The sequence below is a fragment of the Mytilus trossulus genome, chromosome 3, assembly GCF_036588685.1.
Source record: "Mytilus trossulus isolate FHL-02 chromosome 3, PNRI_Mtr1.1.1.hap1, whole genome shotgun sequence".
NCBI classification, from domain to species: domain Eukaryota; kingdom Metazoa; phylum Mollusca; class Bivalvia; order Mytilida; family Mytilidae; genus Mytilus; species Mytilus trossulus.
In genome coordinates this window covers 51,626,378-51,650,622 of record NC_086375.1, presented here as the reverse complement: position 1 = coordinate 51,650,622, position 24,245 = coordinate 51,626,378, and the positions used below count along the sequence as shown (strand labels likewise).

At 30.8% G+C, this 24,245-nt stretch overlaps 1 protein-coding gene across 3 annotated transcripts; it reads right to left on the bottom strand.

Annotated features, from left to right (window-relative positions):
• Positions 1-1,829: 1,829 nt before the first annotated feature.
• LOC134711785 (coiled-coil domain-containing protein 85C-like) lies at positions 1,830-20,592 on the bottom strand. 3 transcript variants are annotated; one of them, XR_010106237.1, is made up of 8 exons: positions 20,476-20,592; positions 12,029-13,075; positions 11,310-11,386; positions 10,678-10,752; positions 9,573-9,692; positions 8,492-8,590; positions 4,190-5,167; positions 1,830-4,139 (listed from the first exon to the last, which is right to left on the bottom strand). XR_010106237.1 is itself a non-coding variant. In XM_063572661.1 (7 exons), the coding sequence occupies exons 2-7, from the start codon at positions 12,720-12,722 to the stop codon at positions 4,331-4,333; spliced, it is 1,902 nt and encodes a 633-aa protein (XP_063428731.1). In that variant the 5' UTR covers positions 12,723-13,075; positions 20,476-20,592; the 3' UTR covers positions 1,830-4,330. The 3 variants fall into 3 exon arrangements, 2 of the variants coding, with proteins under 2 accessions (XP_063428731.1, XP_063428732.1); XM_063572661.1 differs by having other exon boundaries at positions 1,830-5,167; XM_063572662.1 differs by lacking the exon at positions 20,476-20,592 and adding an exon at positions 20,383-20,406 and having other exon boundaries at positions 1,830-5,167.
• Between the last annotated feature and the right edge of the window lie 3,653 nt (positions 20,593-24,245).

Here is a 24,245-nt window from a genome sequence, read left to right as displayed (position 1 = left end):
ACGTTGGTCACTGACATAAAACTTATGCTTCTAGAAAACACTTGAAAGTTATTTTTCACAAAATGAATTAAATTCTTTACGTTATTTATTACCCCACTAAGGGCTGCAGTACAGTACCTTCTGTAGAGCTGAGGATCATGATAGTGTGTTGGAGAAATGCGGTAATACACATGTTTTATTCACTACTTGGACATGGCCTTATGAAAAATATGATATAGATCCTTGTTTTTAAATATGTAATCCTTCATGCTCCATTCACAGTGATGTTATTTGTGTAGAAGAATTTTCGGAATTTTGTGGTTTTGTTTTTTCGGGGTTTTTTTTTGCTGTGATTTACAACAGTTTAATTGTCGTTCTCTCTTTTATACATTCCCAATGTAATCAAATAATACACAACAGATACCAGGAATTACAAAAAAATGAACAGTGCAACATATCACTCCTCTGTAAAAAATGTATTGTACAATCAAAAACAAACAACAAATGATACAGAGAGTATGACTAGGTACAGACACAAATTGTTTTATCAATTTTTAAATCTGGACTGCATTCTGTAAAAGTTAAAGATACGAAAAACCAACACAGAGCAAATTGGTACTAACTTGAACAAATAAATGAAAACAATTAGAAAAGCAGCGTAACAATGTGCTCACTAACATGAAGTCAAATAAGGTAATCTTAGCTACTGGAAGAATACTTTCATATACAGTTGGAAATAACAATCGAAGTTAGAGGCACTAATAAAAACTTTATCATCAAATTCAAATTTTTGTTTGTAGCAAAAATTAAAATAACTCTGAGGAAAATTCAAAACGGAAAGTCACAAACTAAATGGCAAAATCAAATGATAAATATAAAAAAGATGTGATATGATTGCCAATGAGACAACTATCCACAAAAGACTAAAATGACACAAACATTTACAACTATAGGTCACTGTACCGCCTTCAAAAAACACATCAAACAAATGGACAACAACTGGCATATTCCTTACTTAGTACAGACATTTTCAAATCTAGAAAATGATGGCTTGAATCTGGTTTTTATAACGGTAAACCTCTCACTTGTATGACAGTTGCATCAATTCCAATTATATTGACAATGATGTGTGAAAAAAATGTCACAAATAGGAGTACAAAAACAAGACGGACCCCACAAAACTAGGGGTGATTTTAATTGCTCCATAAGGGGAAGCAGATCTTTCAGAATTTTCTTTCTGTCTTCCATAATAGAAGTCCAGAAATGTTGGTACTGGGTAAGATTATCTGTTATCATCATGACATGTGTACCATTTAGTATCAAACTTGTGTGTTTACAATTTTTGTGGGAATTCAGGATCAACAAGATCATGCTAACATTTAGGTACAAACTGTGGTTCAAGTTTTTTAGATGTCATTTACTTTGATTACCTTCGTGGAACATCATGAATTCTTCGAAAACTCATATTTACGACTTATGTTGTGATGCAAAGAAATATATGAAATCCTTTGATAGATCAAGTAAAAAGACATCTGTGGATCCGTTATCATTTCGTGGAATACCGTTTTTGTTTATTCCATTGGTGAAGGCGTACCCACCCATTAAACTTTAATATTCAACTAAGAACAAAAATTTTCATAGGGTTCTGACAAATCACCAAATCAAATATCCATGAAAAAAGGATTTTTTTCTCAAATCAGCGAAAAATGAAAACTCACAATTACTCAGTATCTACATAAGCAGGTTGTGGGTAGGTAGTTTACAGGACATTAAGAGTGGAAAGGTAACAGGACGAAGCTACATTATAATTATAAAGAACATAATAGTAAGGCCAGTATAAAAGATAAAAACAATGATAAACTAATGTTTAATGTACTATAGCACCATCTATGATCTAACAAGCAATGTATAACGATTTTGCAAAAAAACAAATCAGATTAACACTCCAAACGAAGATAAGTTAATTCGAGATCTAGTACTTCAATTTGAAATATATATAATATCACTATAACAATGAGAATTGAAAGATTAACATGTGGTAATGAAACAAAAGTAGATCAGTCAAATAGTGGAGATAAAACTAAATCATGATTAAATTCAGTACAATTATGTTATAGCTAAAACTGAATGATGACTTCAAACTTGTAATGTAAATCATGTCTCTAAAATAAATTTGGTCACACCTGATGAGAAGACATTGATTTATGATACAAGTTTTTGCTGAACCTTTGCTGGGACAAAACAAAAATCATATATTATCCCAAACTTTTCAAAGTTAAACTGATGAAAAAGACTAAACAAAACTTAATTTAATGGATGAAGTTAAAAAATTTTAGTTGTCATTTTAAGCACATTAATATGTGTATTGCTAAAGTTATCCTGATGCCAGAGCTTCATAAACTATAACTGTGGATGAAATTTTCCTATTTGAAAATGGGAAACAACTTTTTTTAATTTTTCATCAGAAATAAAATTACCTCCCTCTAATGAATTGTTAGTGCAATGTAAATCAAAGTTGTTACTTTTAATTGGAAAAGTCCTCATTATTAGAAAAAGAGTATTTAAAAGTGTATGGTAGAAATCAGTGATGCTGTCCAAATCAGCCTATAAAAAAGTCAAATGATTTCTATTGATATATTAAGAAAATTCAAAGTTTTTGCTAAGCCCAATGGTAAACAAAAAAAAATCTTTTTTCCTATTTCAAAAACACTATTTTAAATGTACAGGGATGCCTTCAATACGTATGTCAAAGTCTAATAAATTAGTAAATGTTCTGTACATATTTACAAAGTAACAAATATCTGTTACTTTAAACAGTTGTAATATTACAAATCATAAAATATATACTGTACAAAAATCACAACAGAAATAATTTTGACAGCTACTTAAAGTACACATTCAAAATAACAAATAAACTTCTTTGTTTTTGTTAGTTGTTAAAAACATTTTTTGAACTTTTAATTTAAAGCAGCTCTCAACTTTTCAAAACAATAGTAATGGTAATATAATGAAATGAAGGGTAAAAAAAAATATTTGAGAAAAAAATGCAAATGGTTGTTTTGACTAAATATACAATGTAGTCCAATAAGAAAACTACACATTATTCAATAAATTATATGTAAATATATAATAATGAGACCTAACTTCAAAAATACATGTGAAATGTTAGATGAAAGGTATGATTGCATTAATGACATTAGTTTTGGCAGTGTTCACAAAAAAATATGCCCTATATTATTATGTTTTTGGTTTACAGTCTTCACAATGTGAGTGTATATTATAAAGCTACCTTCAATATGAAAAAATATAATATAACAGTGTATTTGTACCATGCATTATTACTTTTACATCTCAATTTAAAATATCTAATATCTTTGATTACTTATTCATTAGAGATAAATTTCTATTTCAAAAACACTTTAAATAATAAGTAATCTTCAATATTTTCTATAAATAAATGATGTGAATGAGACAGTGATCCAACAACACAAAATCCCAAATATAGATAAATACAAAATCTTAAATTAATACTTATTCATTAGAAAAGCACAAAAGATAATTACCGAAATAGTTATTTGCTGGAAAAACACTTAAACCAAAGTAACTATTTCAGTAAAATAAATTAAATTGAGGATGGTAAATTCTGAACAAAACATACAGAACAGCAAACAGTGTATATTTTCATTTCACTTTAGATTTAGAAAATTTATCATTTACTGCTAGCATGTAATTTGCTGGATCTCATTTCATAGGTTCTTTGTTGTTTAGTAACGTTTTCTTGATACTAGATAAAATTATAATTAATTCTGCAAAATGTAAACAGAAATTAAATATAATTTTATTAAGAGCATATTTGGTGCAAATTTTACATCTCCATTTATGTCAGATAAAATTTAGTAATACCTGTGGTTTGTGATATTAAGTGTTGACTTTATGTCCTCAAACATAATTACACAGTCTGAAATGCAACAAAATCATAAAATTAATTCACTTTTAAATGCAAACAAAGAAAATTGTGGGTAAATTAATAACGCTAACATTTATAAATTTGTTTATAAAAATGCTAAATGCAAGCAGAGATCTAACAAGAATAAATGCATTTATCAAATATTATAGCACCAATAGTAATTGTTCCTATGTTAAAAGGCCATCCTTTATACCTGATGATGTGATTTCAATTGTTCCTATGTTAAAAGGCCATCCTTTATACCTGATGATGTGATTTCAAAATAATTATCCCTGATATTGGACAGTCAAAATGTTTATCAAAGGGACTTTATAGAACAAAACTAGATTCCTGGACTGGTGAACATAGAAATAAAAATGATAATTTCTATTTAGTTTGTGACACTTAGTGGTAGGATCCTAGTGAAGTATGGCTTTGCCTTGGGTCTCTAGGATAGTCTTGAGGTCGTCTTCCTTGATCCCATGACCTTGCAGTTTCTGGTGGATAATCTAGAATCCTTTCTCTGCTTCTTTCACGATTCACAGGATTCGATCTTTGAGTGATGTTTACATCTCGTTGATCTCGACGACTTCTTTGATCGTTGTAATTGTGTGCCATTTCTCTCGAATCGACTGGCTTTCTTGGATCAGACATTGATGTTGTTGACACTCGATCAGATCTCAATGGTCTATCCTGATAATTCTGCTGACCAAAAGAACTTGGTTTCTGTGGAAGAGGTGGTGGGATATTTTCATAGTTCTGATGAGAAACTGGTGGGGGTGGGGGTCTTTCCTGGTAATGGTAATTAGCAGGGGGAGGTGGAGGGCGTTTACTGTTATGATTGACAGGTGGTGGGGGCGGAGATCTGTACTGATGATGAGGTGGTAGGTTCTGTGAATGAACTGTATGTGTTATTCCTGGTGCAATGTCAGAACTCATTGGTTCTTCATGGTAAGGACCAAGATGGCCAGTAGAATTTGAAGCAGTTGGATGGTTATGACTGTATGATAGATGGTTTGGTTGTTGTTGAGCTGATTGCTGACTGTTGTAATATCTTCCTGATTGATGAGGCATGGGTGGAGATTGCACTTGCTGACGTGATAGAATGGGTTGAGAGACAGATCGCTGTTTCGATGATGAAGGCTGAGTTGAAGATTGAGTTGACTGTCGAGCTGGGATATTTTCATACAGATTAGCTGAACCTTTTTCTGGATTGGCATCACCAAGTTTCCTCCAAACAACCTAAATAAAATAACAAAAGTAGACACAATAAAATATCTGGCCTATTTTAAGTTTTAAATATTTTGATTATCAATGAATGTTATATAAATACATTTACCAAAATACATGGACAAGGGAGTCTAAAAGTATTGGTGAAAGTTCTTTTCTGATAATCATTATTCACTCCCTATAAGTTATAACATAATATAGTTCAAGGGGAGCTAATTTCTGATTGCATAGTGCCCTTTTGTCTTTAGTTTTAATAATGCATGAATTGTGTAATCTTTATTAAAGAAGGTAATTTCAGCTGACAGAGGCAAAAAAATGCTTGGGTTTGTATCTAGTCTTGGCACCCTACTATCCTAATGAGCCATACACATGTTTTAGGTGGTATACACCTCCCCTTGTAGTTGTTTTTTCCAGTATTTACTTCTATTCCCAGTTGTCAATACGGGTCAATTGATTTTTTTCAATCTCTTTATTTTATTCTATTAAAAAAATGGTAAATTTAGGGAAATTGCATGACCAGATCTAAACATTTTCAACTAGATAAACAGAAAGTTGATTAACTGACATATATCAAAACATCTGTCATGTTATAGTGCATGTTAAAAACTCATTTACCATATCCAATTTCTTTTAATGGCATGTTTTCAACTAGTCAAGCATCTCTACCATTGTATATAAGAGTAACAGCACTAAAACATTTAGTTTGTCCTGAGTCCCTTATATCACAATGAAGCTGACATACTTCACCTCTGTACTGATACTATTGGTGTTTGCAGAAATGGTCATGGGATCTTGTGACACAAAATTAGGTAATATAAGTTTACTACTTATTAGTTTATAAAATATAACTCACAAAAAAAAGTTTTTTTTTCATAAAACTATTTATTTGAACTTCAGCTACATGGAATATTTTAAAATGAAGAGCAACATGTTTTTAGTGTCGTTTAAGAGAATATTTTAAGCATATACATTATACATGTCAAATTGTGAACTTCCAACAAAGATTTAAATTATTATGTATTCATGTATATTCATACATTTTATGACTGTACTATGATAGTCATACTGTTATCATTTTCAGAGTGTTCTCTCCTAAAAGATCTTCTTGATATGGCGATGAAGCAAAAGAGTCCAAGTAAGTTTTATTTTTAATTTCTTAAATAACTCTGTATCTTAAAACGAAAAAAAAAACATTCTAATCAAATCAAACTGTTAATAATTGTTTGTGAGGTGTTTTTTTTTATCGTATTAAGTTGCACAATACACTGTCTGCATTGAAAAATTGGATATACACCAATCTCAAGTTTTTATCTTGAATGAGTTACATAAATTGTCCCAGGTCAATCTGCCTAATTGTCATCGAAACAATTAGTTCTTTCAGGGAGGTGATAACATACTCATTGTGCCAGGAAAGTGCATGAATTAGAAAATCATCTGTTTGATGGTGGATGTAATTGCTATCACTGAGACATATAACATATTATTGATATGAAAAATATTTCATTTCAACTTTCATTTCACTCTGTTTCTTCAATGCATATTTTCTGTTTTTATCTTCCCTCTTTTTTTCTTTCTTAAATTGTACTATTTATTAAATTGTACTATTTATTAAATTATAAGATATAACTCACAAAAAAAAAATGTTGGTTTTTTTTCTTCATAAAACTATTTATTTGGACTTCAGCTACATGGAATATTTTAAAATGAAGAGCAAAATGTTTTTAGTGTCATTTAAGAGAATATTTTAAGCATATACATTATACATGTCAAATTATGAACTTCCAAAAAAGATTCAAAATATTTTGTATATATTCATACATGTTATGACTGTACTATGATAGCCATACTGTTATTATTATCAGAGTGTTCTCTTCTAAAAGATATTTAAATGATTGGTGTATATCCAATTTTTCCCTCCTTTATACAATTAACAGCTATAACCAGACAACATTGAATTCCTCTAGACACATCGAATAGAAAAACTAAAAAAATAGTAACATACGCTTACATTATATTTTTACAAAGGATAACAATTTATGCAACCTTCTATTTTTTTTTTAAATAAAGTTATATTGTTTTCTTATATTCTTTTCAGATAATAGCTGCCAATGTCCCAGTAGAAAAAATATTCCAGCTTTTTCATCCGTTCTGACAAAAAGTCAATCACTTGGAGCCAAAGATGTTATTAAATTTGACAAAGTTGTCACCAATAATGGAAATGGTTATAATCCAACTACTGGTATTTTTACTGCACCTGTAGCTGGAGTTTATCAGTTTTCTTATACAGTCATGAGTGAGGGTGGAAAAATTCTAGCCGTTTATCTTTCTTACAATAATACCAAGCAACAAAGTATATGGATGAAAGGGTCATCTAACGAGACAGGTTCGAATAGTATCATATTAAATCTGCAGAAAGGAGACCAAGTTGCAATTAAGTCACATGGCAGTTTTTCTATTTACAGCAATGGAAAGTTGTATAGCACATTTTCTGGTTATCTTGTTGCAATATAGAGGAACACCGTTCAATATTTTGAAATAAAGGTGAAATTTTAATAAAAGTTGAAAGTCTCTGCCTTTTAATACTTTCCAATAATGATACACAGTACAATCATAGAGTCATTTCTCTGCTACATTTCCATTCTCAATTTTATATATAATATGAGAAGATTATTAACAATCTTGAACTTTTGCCAAAGTCTGATTACAATCCTATAGACAGTTTGTACATAGTTATACATTTGAATTCACTGTTCACCTTTATCAATGTAAATGATTTCCACAAAAAATTGGTATCCAAAGAATTACTATGTATAATTAAAATTTATAGTGTAACATATTTTATAGGACACAAGTTTTCTATACTGGTTAGTAAAAAGTTGCACTAGGATTCTTGCTGCCTTATCTACCTTTCTGTAGTATCACATACACTTAATTTTGACTCTGCTTACCTATTTAGGTATTGTTTTTATTGCCTTGTTAAAAGAAGTGGTCATATGGTCAAGATAGCCTCCACATTCGTTGCCATTAGTACCATGTAGCATTATCTTGAAAAAGTGTTGTTCATAATTGTCTGCTTTTATAAGGAGGAGTGTTAGTGCTAAATATGGTATGTTACACTGCCTAATAATTTTGGCAATTACGGTTATCCATTTTTATGTACCATCGTCTGAAAGATGTCGTCAAAATAGTAATGACATTTTGACCCTTTTTCAATTTTATTATTATTAAAGGCTCCAATGACTAATGCCACTGACCGTGTTTTTCCAAATTTTTGACAAAACATGGGATAAATTTGCTAATACTTTATCTTAAATATAAAAAAATAATAATACATACATTGCACATCTCTCTGACTATTGCTTTTTCTGTATCATCTAGGTTTTCCCCGCCAACATCCACTTTGGGTCTCTCTAGATTCTCATGAACCTCTAACACCTGTTTACAAAATAACTATTAATTACATGGATGGTCAATGCTTTTAAATGAACTTATCAAAATTATTCCAAAATGAGTTTGGACTGTTGTTAACTGGACTATGCAGATATTTTTTTTATTTTGTGTTTCACTCTTATGACATATCTTGATCGGCAAAAGGGATGTTTTGACCATGTAATACTGTGGTACCATATTGTTAATTTGTCTTTGTTTGCACATCTATTTTTTAGTGATGGAGTCAGATGTTGGTGGTAGGTTTGGTCTGTTGTAATGTGCACCACTAAAGTGTTTCCTTTTAATATTTTTTTGTATACTGGAGAAAACAAGACATTACGTGGTCTACTTTTTTTTTATGTGTTACATATTTGTTTTTCATTCATTTTCTTATACAAATATGGCTGTTAGTTTTCTCGTTTGAATTGTTTTACATTGTCTTATCAGGGCCTTTTATGGCTGACTATGTGGTATGGGCTTTGCTCATTGTTGAAGGCCATACGGTGACCTATAGTTGTTAATGTCTGTGTCATTTTGGTCTCTTGTGGACAGTTTTCTTATTGGCAATCATACCACATCTTCTTTTTTATACATGTACATAAAAAAATATTCCTTTGCTTTTTATGAAGCAAATTCTTTGAAATGAATCAACACTTCACTTTTGTTCCTTTTTATGAAGGAGTTCATCTATAAGCTAAACAAATGATCATAATTACACAAACATGAAACCATACCTTGCTTGTTGTTAAGCATGAATGTGTGCTGCTATAAAAATGTAGAACCATTACTGATCAGATATAAGATATAGTTTTTTTCTGATTTTAAGGCTTATAAAGCCTGTTTAATTAATTTGCTACATGCATTCATAAGTATAACCCCTATATAAAAGTGATGCTAAATTGTCTGACAATTTCTGAATTCAATACAAATGCATTGTCATGATTTGAAACACCTATCATACCAAGATAAATCTATATGTTAAACAAACCTTCATTGCATGAACTACAGCTTCAGGTTTTGATGGACTTGTATTATCTCCCCTTGGTGTAGGTGTGGCTGACTTCCTGCCACTATAATTGTCATCATTATTACCAACGGGAGCAGATCTCTGAATAAATAAAATACTATCATTAACAAAATGACAGGTATATTGAAAAATGAAATCTATTAAAGATCATATAATCTTGCAATAAGCCATTTCTTTCATAAGGAAAGACAAATTCAAAACAAATAGACGCAAAAATCCAACACAAGTCAAAGTCATAGTAACATAATAAGTTGTCACCATTATTACTATCTTATGGCTATTTACACAAGAAAATTTAAATGTGTATAAATGTTTAGGAAAGTATTTATCTAAAAATCTAGAGATAAGGAGAAGTTCAAAAATAATGAATGCAAATTAGCCACAAATATACATATTTTAAGTGGTATATAATTTTAAAAGGTATATTTTAAAGATCTAAATTGTATTGTCTGGTACTGTCCTGGCCTTTTATAGCATTTTTAATAGTACTGAATAATGTTGTTTTCTTATATTATATGTCTCTAATTTATGTCTAATCATATGTACTTGTATGTAATGTCATGAAAGTCTTTATAGGCCTTAGGGCCCTTTAATTGGAAATAAAATATTCTTATTATTCTTAATCTTATAGTTTAAAAAATATAAACCATCAAGACATATAGCAAATGTTTCTGATCATTCCTTAAGACTGTTAATTAGTGCGTATGTTTGGTTTTACACCCCTAGTTTTTGGTGCGGTTCGGAATGTTTATTCTTTAGTTTTCTATGTTGTGTCATGTGTACTATTGTTTGTCTGATTGTCTTTTTCATTTTTAGTCATGGCATTGTCAGTTTATTTTAGATTTATGAGTTTGACTGTTCCTTTGGTATCTTTCGTCCCTCTTTTATACCTTTTAAATAGGCAAAACATTTCTTTTAGAAATTTTCCATCACAATTTACTGAAGAAAAAAAATACATGAAGCAATTTCAAAAATATATCCCTCTGAAATAATTGCCTATCTTAAATGAGTGTACTTTTGGCAAACATGACTTTATACAATGTATTGCTGATTTGAATGTACTTACATTTTCTAACTTTTGTCTTGGACCTTTCCTATCTACTAGAGGTCTGTACCCATCTGCTGCATTACGTTCAGATTTCTAAAATAAGAGATTAACATCTTTACTTTATGCATAGTACTTTTATATTTCATCACACTTATAGAAAAACATGTATCTGCAAAATGGGAGACAACTCTATTTTACTCACTATGTTTAACTTTTGGTTTACAGCTGTTTTGCTTGTTATTCAGTATAATTTTTCTATACTCTTCATGGAGTAAACATCCTGGGTTTTTTTCTGTTGCACTGCTGATGCAATTGGATGTAATTCATTCATGTCATCATTAATAGTTAAATGAAGCTTTTATTGTTATTTGCACCATATTATAAATTTCATTAAAATCTATTGGATATCCTGCATTGATTTTTTCTATTTATCCTTAAAAAGAAGTCCAATATCTGATAAACTTGCTCCTCAATTATCTAAATCTATCAATTGCATTCTCTAACTTTTATAAGTGGGGAATTGTGTTCACTTTAATAGCTAACATTAGATGTTGTACCTATATTTAATTTTCATGAAATATACCAATATGTGATTCTTCAGATTGTAATTGATTTCATTATCTTGTAAATCTTATTTGTTCAAAACTAACCTGTGCCAATTGTTTCTTTTCTTCCTCCAGATTTTTAACTTGCTCCTCCAGCTGTTGGATATATTGCCTGGTGTTGTCTAAACATATAAATATATCAAATATAACTACAAAAACTATAAATGAAATATAATTATAATGATAAAAAATAGAAAATAATAAATGTTTACAAAATTAAATAGCATGTTATTAGTCTCAACAGCAAGTTCTGATATAAATATCAATATTTTTTTCAGATACTTTTTTTCATTTTTTTTAATCCTTTTTGCCAATTTTGAGATGATCTAAATCGATCTATTTTCAAATTTCAACTTTGTTCTATTTTATCCTGTTACATTGTTACATTTCAAATCTAAATGAATGTGTAAAATTAACTATCTATCAGTAATAAAAAAAAATAACAAGGTGTAAAATTTTGGTGAGTGTCAGTATATTTTAAATATTGTATTTTTTAAAATTTTTGAAGGTTTTCATTCATCATGTAAACTTTTGACCAGGACCATAGCCAGGCATTTCCAAGGTGTGGTTCATTTGACTCACAAACTCGACTTTAACAGTCACAATTCGAACAGATTTTAACAGTGCTTATTTGTTTTCAAGGGGGGGGGGGGCGGGTCGTCCTAACCGCCCTTGCTACAGGTATGTTTTGACTCTATGTCAGCAAGATGATTATCAGCTGCCATTATTTAATTATAAAAGAAAAGTGAATTATGCAAACAAACCTTGATTTGGTCTTTGTTCTGTAGTTGTAGGTACATCTGACCCTGTACCATTCATTATCACACCATTATCTTCTAATCCAGCAGTAGTACTATTACTACTACCATCCCCATCATCTCTTAAGTTGGAGTTATATCGCATTCTCTCCTGATCTAAATATAAACATAGCTCCTTCAATTCAGAGTTTTCTAACACCAACTCTTCCTGTTTGCTTTCTAGATCAGACAGTTTTTGCTGATACGTTGAAACTTCACTTCTCATTACACTTGATGTGTATCGTCCAAATCTCTGCCATTCTCTAGCAAGTTTACGACTTCTTTGCCGGTCATCATCAAGAAAACAACACAAGTCCCGCAACTCTTGGTTGTCATCCTGTAACTTTTGATTTATGTCTTTTAAACCTCTGATTTCAAGCATATATATCTGCAAACGTCTATTCACATCTTTTATTATGCAACTATGTTCAGCAACTAAAGATCTACTTTCAGATTCTAATCTACGAATAATTCTCACAAGTTCATCTGACTTTTTCCCTCTTAATTCATCATCTTCAACTTTAGACAGAGCAAGAAGTGAACTGCTTGGTGAAAGAGTCTTATAAGGAGCTAAACCTGGTGATAATGACATGTTAGTGGAAATAGATGTACTCCTATTACTAGATCCACTAGCTGCAGACGGCAATGACGAAACACTCATTTTGATGATTTCACTGGTATTGACTTATGTATATATATATAAAACAAGAATTTTTTTATTGCATCAACATAAATGCCATGTTAAATCTGTACACAATAAAAGAATCATCACATCATAGAGAAAGGTGTGATTAAGTTGTAAATCAATTATAACCTATAATGGTTTTCTCACTTATTTATTGTCTATATCGCTCCAGGTGTTTATTTAATGTTGTTGTCATGTGGTGTCAGATGACCTAATTGTTGATCTTTGAACATTTCTTCCTTAAAAAATATTATAAACTTGTCTACATAATTTGTACATCTTTTGTCCACAGGAAAAATTAGTAAGTTGTTCAAAACTCCTCACAATATCTGAAGAAAAAAAATATGATTTAATCATTTGATTATATTGCATAAATATATACTGCTCAATTGAACTCTATCATCCTAGCTATATGAAAGAGTGATAGAAAGTTAAAAAATATAATATGCTTATACCCAACTGCGACCAAGCTTCGCGATAGGTCGTGCGACATAATCAGACAAACAAACTTTATTAGATTAACTCTCTAAGGAACGATCGTTTTCATTGGTCAATTCAAACCTTCGACCTCACACCTGCAAAAATAGAACACACGTACTTTAACGTTGAATGGACTGATTAATATTCACGTAGCAGGTCAAGGTCGTCTAAAGCTTCCATCGTCGTATTCGCATACATGATTCTAATCACAATTCTAGCTTAATGTGCATGTGAAATTCATTTGTGTTATAATTTTCTGCATTAATTGGTAGTAAAGTTTAAACTTTAAAATCTTAACAGTTAAAATATTCAATTTAAATATCTCCTCTAAATCAAGGGACGACATCAACAGTTTAATGTAGGATAAAAAAAAAAACTCAATTCACATATTTTTTTTCATTGACACACCCAAGTTGCTTATCCTGCCTTCTCTTTTACTCAATGGACTCGATGAATTAACGTTGTACTTGAAAAATGAAACTGTATACTTTACTGCAAACACTTTTCATATTGTTTGCCAAGTTTTAGATATTCTTCATAGAATAGTGATTTTTTTTCTGATTCCATTAACTTGAAGGAAAAAAATAAATTCAGAAATTGTAAGTAAATTCATAACATGTAACACGCTTTGTTCAGAAAAAATGGAGATGGCCAATCATGGCACAGCGGATAATTAAATAAAGTTTATACAAACGATATAATTCATGAGGTTTTGCTATTCTCGGTTGAAAAAACGAACGTAAATTATATATTGTAAATATTAAACCGTTGGTTTTCCCGTTTGAATGGTTTTACACTAGTAATTTTGGGGCTCTTTATAGCTTGTTGTTCAGTGTGAGACAAGGCTCCGTATTGAAGGCCTTACATTGACCTATTATGGTTTACTTTTATAAATTGTTATTTGGATGGAGAGTTGTCTTATTGGCACTCACACCACATCTTCCTATATCTATGTAAATAGAAACAAACAATGTCTGTATTCATTAAATCATTTAGATGTATTTATAAAAAGGTGAGTTTCATCTTGTACATACATTTAGTCATCCTTAATTTCTTGATATTTTTTTTTATCAGTTTATCATACACGTTTCGTTTTGTATTTTATTTCAAATACGAATACATACTACATATACTTTAGCGGATTGTTCAACAATGTTATGCAACTCTATTGTTACAGTATAAGTTAAAAAAATTAATATTCACCCATTCATAATCAAAAACAGTACATTTATATGTAATAAAGAAGATGTGGTATGATTGCTAATGCCACAACTCTCCACAAGAGACCACAATGACACAGAAATTAACAACTAAAGGTCACCGTACGGCTTTCAATAATGAGCAAAGCCCATACCGCATAGTCAGCTATAAAAGGCCCCGAAATGACAATGTAAAAACAATTCAAACGGGAGTTGTTCCTTATAAACTACGACATTTCTCACAAGTATTAATATTTATTTAGTTCCAAACATGCGAAAGAATTAATCTTCACTGAATTCATTCAGGTGCACAAATGATACGATTAGTTATTTTGTTTCTATCTTTGGGGAACAACTTCCTCCTTTTATGGTAGCTACTGTGTGTATGTTTTCGCATGAAAATAATAAAGGAGGAATGTCAGTGCAACCCATCATTAATTATTGTAAAGCAGGATCAGTATTATGAAATACTTTATAAGTGACTACGACATTGCAAGGATTATAACCTATCGTAGGTATGAAAGAAATTAAAAGTGGTTCATTTATTCATCCGTTTAAAAGCGGCACATGTATTTTATTTTATCCTTATATTTCTCATCATGCCGGGTACAAGATAATTGAGTTGCTGCATGCATAAAGAACTTAGAATATCAGTTTACTTTTTCGACCCCACTATTTGAAGTTAGCAAAACATTTATTTAAATCTTTTGGCCAAAGGTTTGTAAACTATACAAATCATTGTTTTTACGTTTGTAGTAACATAGTAAATTTCATTGTCGGTCACCTGTGTCAATTCACGTGCACACTGACTAGACTGACTACATTGCTGTTGTATTTAAATCTTTCGGCCAATGAAATGAGACGTTACAAGTTGTTTGTTTATGATACGCCAGAATGTTATCAATGAACTATCAAATGCTAAACTTCACTGCATATCACTGTATACTTCCTGTATGCAAAATAAATTTGTCAGGCAAATAAATTGACTGTTGAAAAGCATGTACATGTATATAATTATGTACACATCTGTTATTATATATGACTCATCTGGCAAGTCAGCTGGATGAATCAAAATCAAATTGTAACTTTTTGGTTACTTTTTTTTAACATACACCTTAGGTGTAAATACAATTCTTTAAGCTAAACAACTTATTCTTCAGCTTTTTGAAGAGCTCTTTTAATTCATTCATCAGAATAACTGTATATAAGTTTGAATAATTTCTTATTCACAACTAAACAATATATAGATATAGGAAGATGTGGTGTGAGTGCCAATGAGACAACTCTCCATCCAAATAACAATTTAAAAATTAAACCATTATAGGTTAAAGTACGGCCTTCAACACGGAGCCTTGGCTACATATTTTTCTAAATATTCATTTTTAGCTGAATACCGTTAGAGGAGTCACTTATCATCCTTTATGCATTGTATTCACTACTAAATAATTGGAGGTAACAAAATTTTAAATATGACTATAATGAAATTGGTTGACCTTAATCCTATTAGTCATGTAAGTTACCCCTGAGAGTTACCCAAATAAATTTACTAGTCTATATCTAAGTAACAAGAATAATGATAAGTCATTGAGGATTTGATGTCTATTGTACATTTTTTGTAAATATCCAGAAAAAACTTTTCCAACTAAAAAAATAATTATTTTACTTTGGTCCAATATATAGCATTACAAAAATCTTAAGAAAATAAATATGTTGATATATATATAACATTCAGAAACATGTCCATCTCCCTATAAGTGTCTGATTGCCCCAAACGTGTCCATATGACATATATAGATAAACATCAAGACATGTCTAGTTTCTAAAGGGTGCCAAAATGTATCTTTATTATGAACGCATAAAAATGTCCATTCACCCCAAAGGTGTCCATATAAAGCCTTTACGTTTCCTTTAATGAACACTTAATCTTGTCCATTTAATGATGATTTAATTTATGACATTCACGTAACAATAACATGTTCACCAAAATTAAAATTTATAATTTTGTTTAATAACATTTTTTTTTTTTTTTTTCCCTCTATTTACCTATACTCCTTTTACTCTTTTATCTATTGGCATTGTCCAGTGGCGGATCCAGAAATTTTCATAAGTGGGGGCCCACTGACTGACCTAAGAGGGGGCTCGCTCCAGTCACGCTTCAGTGATTCCCTATATAAGCAACCAATTTTTTTCCCAAAAAGGGGGTCCCGGGCCCCCTGCCCCCCCCCCCTAAATCCGCCTCTGTTGTCCTATCTCTAAGTGTGAATTCAGAATAGAAATATGGTCAATTATGACGTCTTCAAACTGACAGTAAACATGGTAAATAAAGTCCTTGCAAAAGTTGGGCCTAAAAGCAAGCAGCCAGTTGATTGTAATTAGGATGTTAATAGTTACATGTATCAAAGGCTGGCCAGGAATTTCCAGGGGGGGGGGGGTTCATTGGACTCACAAACTCGATTTTAACAGTCACAATTCGAAACAGAACATTGACTTTAACAGTGCTTATTTGTTTTCAAGGGGGGGGGTTCTTCCTAACCCCCTGAACCCCCCTGGCTACCGGTATAAAAGGTACCATGATTATACTTTAGTAAGCCACACACGCATTTCGTCTACATAAGACTCATCAGTGACTTCAAAACCTTGTGTAGGAAGGGATAGATTTACCCTATGTATTTATTGTTAATATGTTGTCTTCCTGAATATGCATGAAATATTTGTAACTGGACTTTAAACCATCAACATTAAAGTTGATTTATAGGATTATGCATTTTCTCCTGTCAACTCCGTTCCTATTACAAGTTCCAGTAATTGTTCTAACATAATTCAGGATTTATGTCTTTTGAATGAGGCTTTAATCTTTTTATAAGATCCATCGATAGTCCTCTAAAATATTTAATTGCTGTAAACATCATGAACATCACTATAGACATTTTATAGCACTTAAAGTTTTGAGACTTTCAGGCGTCTTAAGGTGGACATGGTTTGGCAAACAATAATTATCTGACACATTTGGGGACGTGAAATTGGACATGTTTGGATTATTTGGGATTTGAAGGACACATTTGGGGGAATTGGACACGTTTGGGAGTGAGTGTTACAAATGTACATATGTAATATATAAATATGTGGAAATATCATCAAAAGTTCCATAACATTTATACATAGATATAGGAAGATGTGGTATGAGTGCCAATGAGACAACTCTCCATCCAAATACCAATTTATAAAGGTAAACCATTAAAGGTCAATGTACGTCCTTCATACGGCTTACAACACAAAGCCTTGGCTCACACTGAACAACAAGCTATAAAGGGCCCCAAAATGTTTAGATTCAGAATATTTAAGAACTCATTTAAATTGGTCAAGATTGAAGCAACTTATAAAACATATTGGTTGTGGCTTCTTTAGGTACTCTAGGTATTCCTAAAACAGTTAGGACAATTACAATCAATATCAATAACAACCTTACTTTTGTGCCAGTAGAGATCCCTACACTTATACTCAATTTACTGTTGATGATGACAGCACCATTCAATTAAAGTAGCAAATTTTGGGTCGTAATAAAAAGTGGATCATCCAGCTATTTGGAATTATTAATTTGTATCTATATCTTTGAAGAAAATGGTGTCAAAAACAGGCTTGGGGTTATTGCTAATCAGCTGTAATTGTTTACCTATTTTCAAGTAAATATTGCTATCAATATAAATCAGCAAAATATCTGATTACATGTTATTTAATTTAATCAATTACTTTTCAAAATACCCAGTAATTCCAATGAATTTTTAATTTATCAACATTCTGATTAAAAAAAAATCAAATTGCATTTATACTTTATATGGTTAACATATCATGTCTTCTTCTTTAATTGTTCTTAAATGAACAGTTTTATGATTGATATCTAACAAGAATTATAACTTCTGTTAACTTGGGATAAGATAGTTTTGCTTAAGTTAAGAAATATATTGATCCCGTCAGTATTATTTTGGTCTATTATATGTCATTATGATATATTTCTAGTATGAATTACTATATACGTTGAACCACAAACGTCAAAATCATTCAATTGCTTAGTGGAATTAACTATTTTTGGATTCTCATAAATTCTACCTATAACTTTTGGACTAGTTTATATCTAGGTCTATTTCTGTAATTTGTTCTTACATACTTTTGATTTTTTAACTCTGTATGCTTACATTGCCTATGTAAATTTTAAAACTGTTTGTATGCACATTGAACGACAAATTTATGTGACATATAATTTTAAGACGTCAGACACTCAGGTCAATCCATGTGTTCGTAGCTAAGATGTTTTTGTGTTCTGTTAAATTGTCCCCTTTTAAAATTGTTATGCGATGATGACTGATGTACCCATATTTTGACTATTTTATTAATTGTGAATGTTTATTTAAAGCATCATATAAATATAATCAATTACTTTTCAAAATACCAAGTAATTCCAATGAATTTTTAATTTATCAACATTCTGATTAAAAAAAAATCAAATTGCATTTATACTTTATATGGTTAACATATCATGTCTTCTTCTTTAATTGTTCTTAAATGAACAGTTTTATGATTGATATCTAACAAGAATTATAACTTCTGTTAACTTGGGATAAGATAGTTTTGCTTAAGTTAAGAAATATATTGATCCTGTCAGTATTATTTTGGTCTATTATATGTCATTATGATATATTTCTAGTATGAATTACTATATACGTTGAACCACAAACGTCAAAATCATTCAATTGCTTAGTGGAATTAACTATTTTTGGATTCTCATAAATTCTACCTATAACTTTTGGACTAGTTTATATCTCGGTCTATTTCTGTAATTTTTTCTTACATACTTTTGATTTTTTAACTCTGTATGCTTACATTGCCTATGTAAATTTTAAAACTGTTTGTATGCACATTGAACGACAAATTTATGTGAAATATAATTTTAAGACATCAGACACTCAGGTCAATCCATGTGTTCGTAGCTAAGATGTTTTTGTGTTCTGTCAAATTGTCCCCTTTTAAAATTGTTATGCGATGATGACTGATGTACCCATATTTTGACTATTTTATTAATTGTGAATGTTTATTTAAAGCATCATATAAATATAACGGAATTTGATGAGACTGTTATTATAGAGAGAGGGTTAGCGCTATAGAACCAGGTTTAATTCACCATTTTCTACATTTGAAAATGCCTATACCAAGTCAGGAATATGACAGTTCTTGTCTATTTGTTTATGATGCCTTTTGTTATTTGATTTTGCCATGTGATTATGGACTTTCCGTATTCACTTTCCTCTGAGTTCAGTATTTTTGTGATTTTACTTTTTGATACCATTGCAACAAAATGATATTTGAATGATTTTTTTAACCTTTATTCACAATGTCATTCAATGTGTTTATTTAGAACTTCATTGTAATTAGATGTTATGATGATAACTTGCCAATTTATTCATTGATCTAATTACTTAACTTTGACAAATGGTGTAGTAATTAATTTTATTTCATTGTACATTTAACAAAGGAAATGTGTTTAATAATTACAGTGAATATAATCAGACCCATCTCTGGTAAAAATTGAAAACTTTTAAAACAACACTGAATACACAAAAACTTTCTTTGTGTAAAATGTTATTGTAATTTGTGATAATTAAATTCACTGTATTTTAAGAATAAATGAATGCATACATTGTATAAACAGGTTATTAATTGGCAATGCTGATCGATTGCAAGACATTGTAAATTTACTAAATAACATATAACTGATATTGCATAACTGTTTTCAGAACTAGTATTCTTTATGAGCATGTTATTTCAGATAAACTAAAAAAAGGGCAAATGTATTCGGTTTGAGTTTTATGAAAGGTATCCTTTACTGTGGTCAAAGTTATCATTTTTTATAGAAATTGTAGTGTGTTGCTGTCGTAAGGTATACTTTAGCGCGCATGATGACAAACTTATATATCAATATATTCCAGTAGTAAGAATGTCAGCTTCAGTCACTGAATATACTTTGCAAGTTACGAAATTATATTTTTTATTGTGTTTACCTGAATTTATCAATGGCGGATATGCACCTTTTACTTCCGGTTTACCTGCTGATACACCTAATCACCAACTTCTTCTTTCATATAATAGTAAATCATAAAGAACATTGATGTAAATACGAATACGAAAGTTTTATTTTGATTCGGTCCACTTTCTTATATAGCAATACAATCATAAGCGCTTGAGAGCTTTTTGTTGAATATAAATAGCATATAACAGTTAAATCCTCAACTAGTACACATATCTAATGCAAATGTACGTACTACGGTTTACTTCAGAAGTTCTGGGTTTACTTGAACCTTAATTCCTGTGTGATTTTTTTCCGGTGGAGTATCTGTTACAGATTTTTTTCCAGAAAAGGTATAATTCGGGAAGATTTTTTTCCAGAGTAGTAATATACTATCCATCTTATACGGATAGTTTTTAATTATAAAAAGAGGAGCGAAAGATACCGGAGGGACAGTCAAACTCATGGATCCAGCGAAAATAAACGGCGACAACGCCATGGCTAACAAACAAAACTGAAGACAAACAGACAAATCTTTTCTTTAACCCTATTTAACAGAAGCCTGTGAAATACAATCATATCAAGGATTAAATACTAGCAGTTACTGACATGCTAACTCCAGACCTCAATTAAACTGATTGAATGAAAATTAAGTACCATCCCTCCCGTTACGGGTTTGGTATCATACCAAAACCATCATAAAATAAAAAGGAAGAATATAACACGTATTTGTCAACAACTGATTTTTTAATAAATGTGTTTATTTCTGATGCAGACACCCTATGATTGAGTGAATCAATATTAATACCAAAATATGCAATCCTTAGTGACGTGACAGCAGTATATGTAACTGAAAAAAGTTTAAATAAATCATGACCATTAGGTGATGACTATGTGGAGGGATATCATTTGGATCGCAATACACTGAAAAATATAAAGGGTTTAACTACAAGTATTACATACAATTTACATAATAAATGATAGATGAAAATAAGTCCAAGGTAAAATAACCCCTTGGAGACCGACATTTACACCTTACAACCATCCAATACACAACTTACAGTTGATATTTTGTTAAAAAATTTGTAAGGGTTCCACGGAACCCAGTGTCTCGCCTATTTTTGCTGTAACTCCCAGGAGTTAAACATAAATAAGGAAAACAATCAATAAAAATATTCCTCTTGTAAGAAGCTTCTGTCCAAGTTTGGTAAAAATTTCAGAATAGTTTATGAATCTAAAAAATATTTTAAAAACTTTAACTGCAGACTGTTAGTAATGTTAACTGGAAGAAAAACTAAGTCCATTTATAAGTAAAAAACAGATATTTAGGAACCAAATATATTAACAAAAATTTTATTTCTAGATACTAGCTTTTGGTCATAAACAAGCTTCTGTCCAAGTTTGGTACACATTTAAAACATAGTATAAGAAAGTTATTCAATTTAAAAAAAGAATAACCACAGAGTGAATGTGTTGTTTCCTGGCAGAAAACCTAAGTCCATTTAAAAGTATAATACGGAGAAATGGATTTATTTTTTTTTACAAAATTTACCTCTGGATACTATCTTATGATCATAAACAAGCTTCTGTCCGAGTTTGGTACAAACAGGCCAGGATAATTAAAGAAAATTATTAAAATTTAAAAAACTTTAACCACAGAGTGAATGTAATGTTTCCCCGCAGAAAAACTAAGTCCATTTATAGGTAAAAAACAGAAAAAATAGAAATTTTTATTTTTGCAAACTTTACTTCTAGATACTATCTTATGATCATAAACAAGCTTTTGTCCAAGTTTGGTAGAAATCCAAGAAAGTTATTACATTTTCAAAAACTTTAACCACAGAGTGAATATTTGTGGACGCCGCCGCCGCCGACGACGACGAGGGAATGCAGGATCGCTGTCTCGCTTTTTCGACTAAAGTCGAAGGCTCGACAAAAAGTATAAAAGAAACGAACCAAACTGTGAAAAAATTAAACATTGCCAATTGAACCGTTACAATTTGACCAAGACCAGACGATACAAACAGATATACATGTAAACTTGACAATAATTCCCTGCACCAAATAGAGATTTAACCAGAAAAGCGTAAAATTGACAAATAAAGTTAACCTTGAAAATGAGGTCGAAAAAAGTTTTAACTCGCTCAGGCAAAGTTGGACTTAAATGGATTTGGCTATTTCATTAGGATATAGTATTGATCATATAGCTCTTCAATTGTTTCAGCTCTTACAAATCCTTGGCTTTCAACTGTTTGGCTTTGGGCGTTCCTGGTAAAGGTAGACCCAGAGGATCGCTTTGGACGCCAAAAAAATGTGAAACGTGTGGTTTTCAGTTAATTTTTTTTTAACTGAGAAGAGAAAAAAAACTACAGAAACTTTCTATTGACCAATGAACCATAAAAATAAGGTCTAGGACAAATGACACCTGTCATACAGACATGATTAGTATCATACGAAAACCATCATAAAATAAATAAGAAGAATTTAACGCGTATATGTCAACAACTGATTTTTTAATAAATGTGTTTATTTCGGATGCAGACACCCTATGATTGAGTGAATCAATATTAATACCAAAATATGCAATCCTTAGTTACGTGACAGCAGTATATGTAACTGAAAAAAGTTTAAATAAATCATGACCATTAGGTGATGACTATGTGGAGAGGTATCATTTGGATAGCAATACACTGAAAAATATAAAGGGTTTAACTGCAAGTATTACATACAATTTACATAATAAATGATAGATGAAAATAAATCCAAAATCAAATAACCCCTTGGAGACCGACATTTACACCTTACAACCATTCAATACATAACTTACAGTTGATATTTTGTTAAAAAAGTATAAAAGAAACGAACCAAACTGTGAAAAATTAAACATTGCCAATTGATACATGTAAACTTGACAATAATTCCCTGCACCAAATAGAGATTTAACCAGGAAAGCGTAAAATTGGAATAAAGTTAACCTTGAAAATGAGGTCGAAAAAAGTTTTAACTCCCTCAGGCAAAGTTGGACTCAAATGGATTTGGCTATTTCATTAGGATATAGTGTTGATCATATAGCTCTTCAATTGTTTCGGGTCTTACAAATCCTTGGCTTTCAAATGTTTGGCTTTGAGCGTTCTAGGTAAAGGTAGACTCAGAGGATCGCTTTGGACGCAAAAAAAAAATGTGAAACGTGTTGTTTTCAGTTATTTTTTTTTAACGGAGAAGAGAAACAAACTACAGAAACTTTCTATTGACCAATGAACCATAAAAATAAGGTCAAGAACAAATGACACCTGCCATACAGACATGTATCCCTTCCAATTATTCCATACACAAGATGTAGTGGACCTAACGCTTATAGTATTTGAAAACAGACCAAAACACACAAAATAATAACATTGGACATTGAACCATGGATATGAGATTAAGGTTAGATGAATTCTGCTAGATTTACATGAACCCACGCTTACAATCCTTCCATACATCACATAAAGCTGACCTACTGCTTATGGTATATAAGAAACAGAAATATTCACGAATTTTTAACTTTGATCACTGATCGATACAATGAGGTCAGGTAGCCCCGTCTGAGTGACATGTAGACGTTGCAAGAAACCCAAATAGGAACATATAGTTTTCCAATTACTCATTATAAATGAAAATTTACACACATGACAAACTATAATTTTCTTTTAAGTAGTCGCTAAACCTTGAAATTGATGTCAAGGATAATAAACAAATCGGACAGACGTAAACTTCAAAGTATAA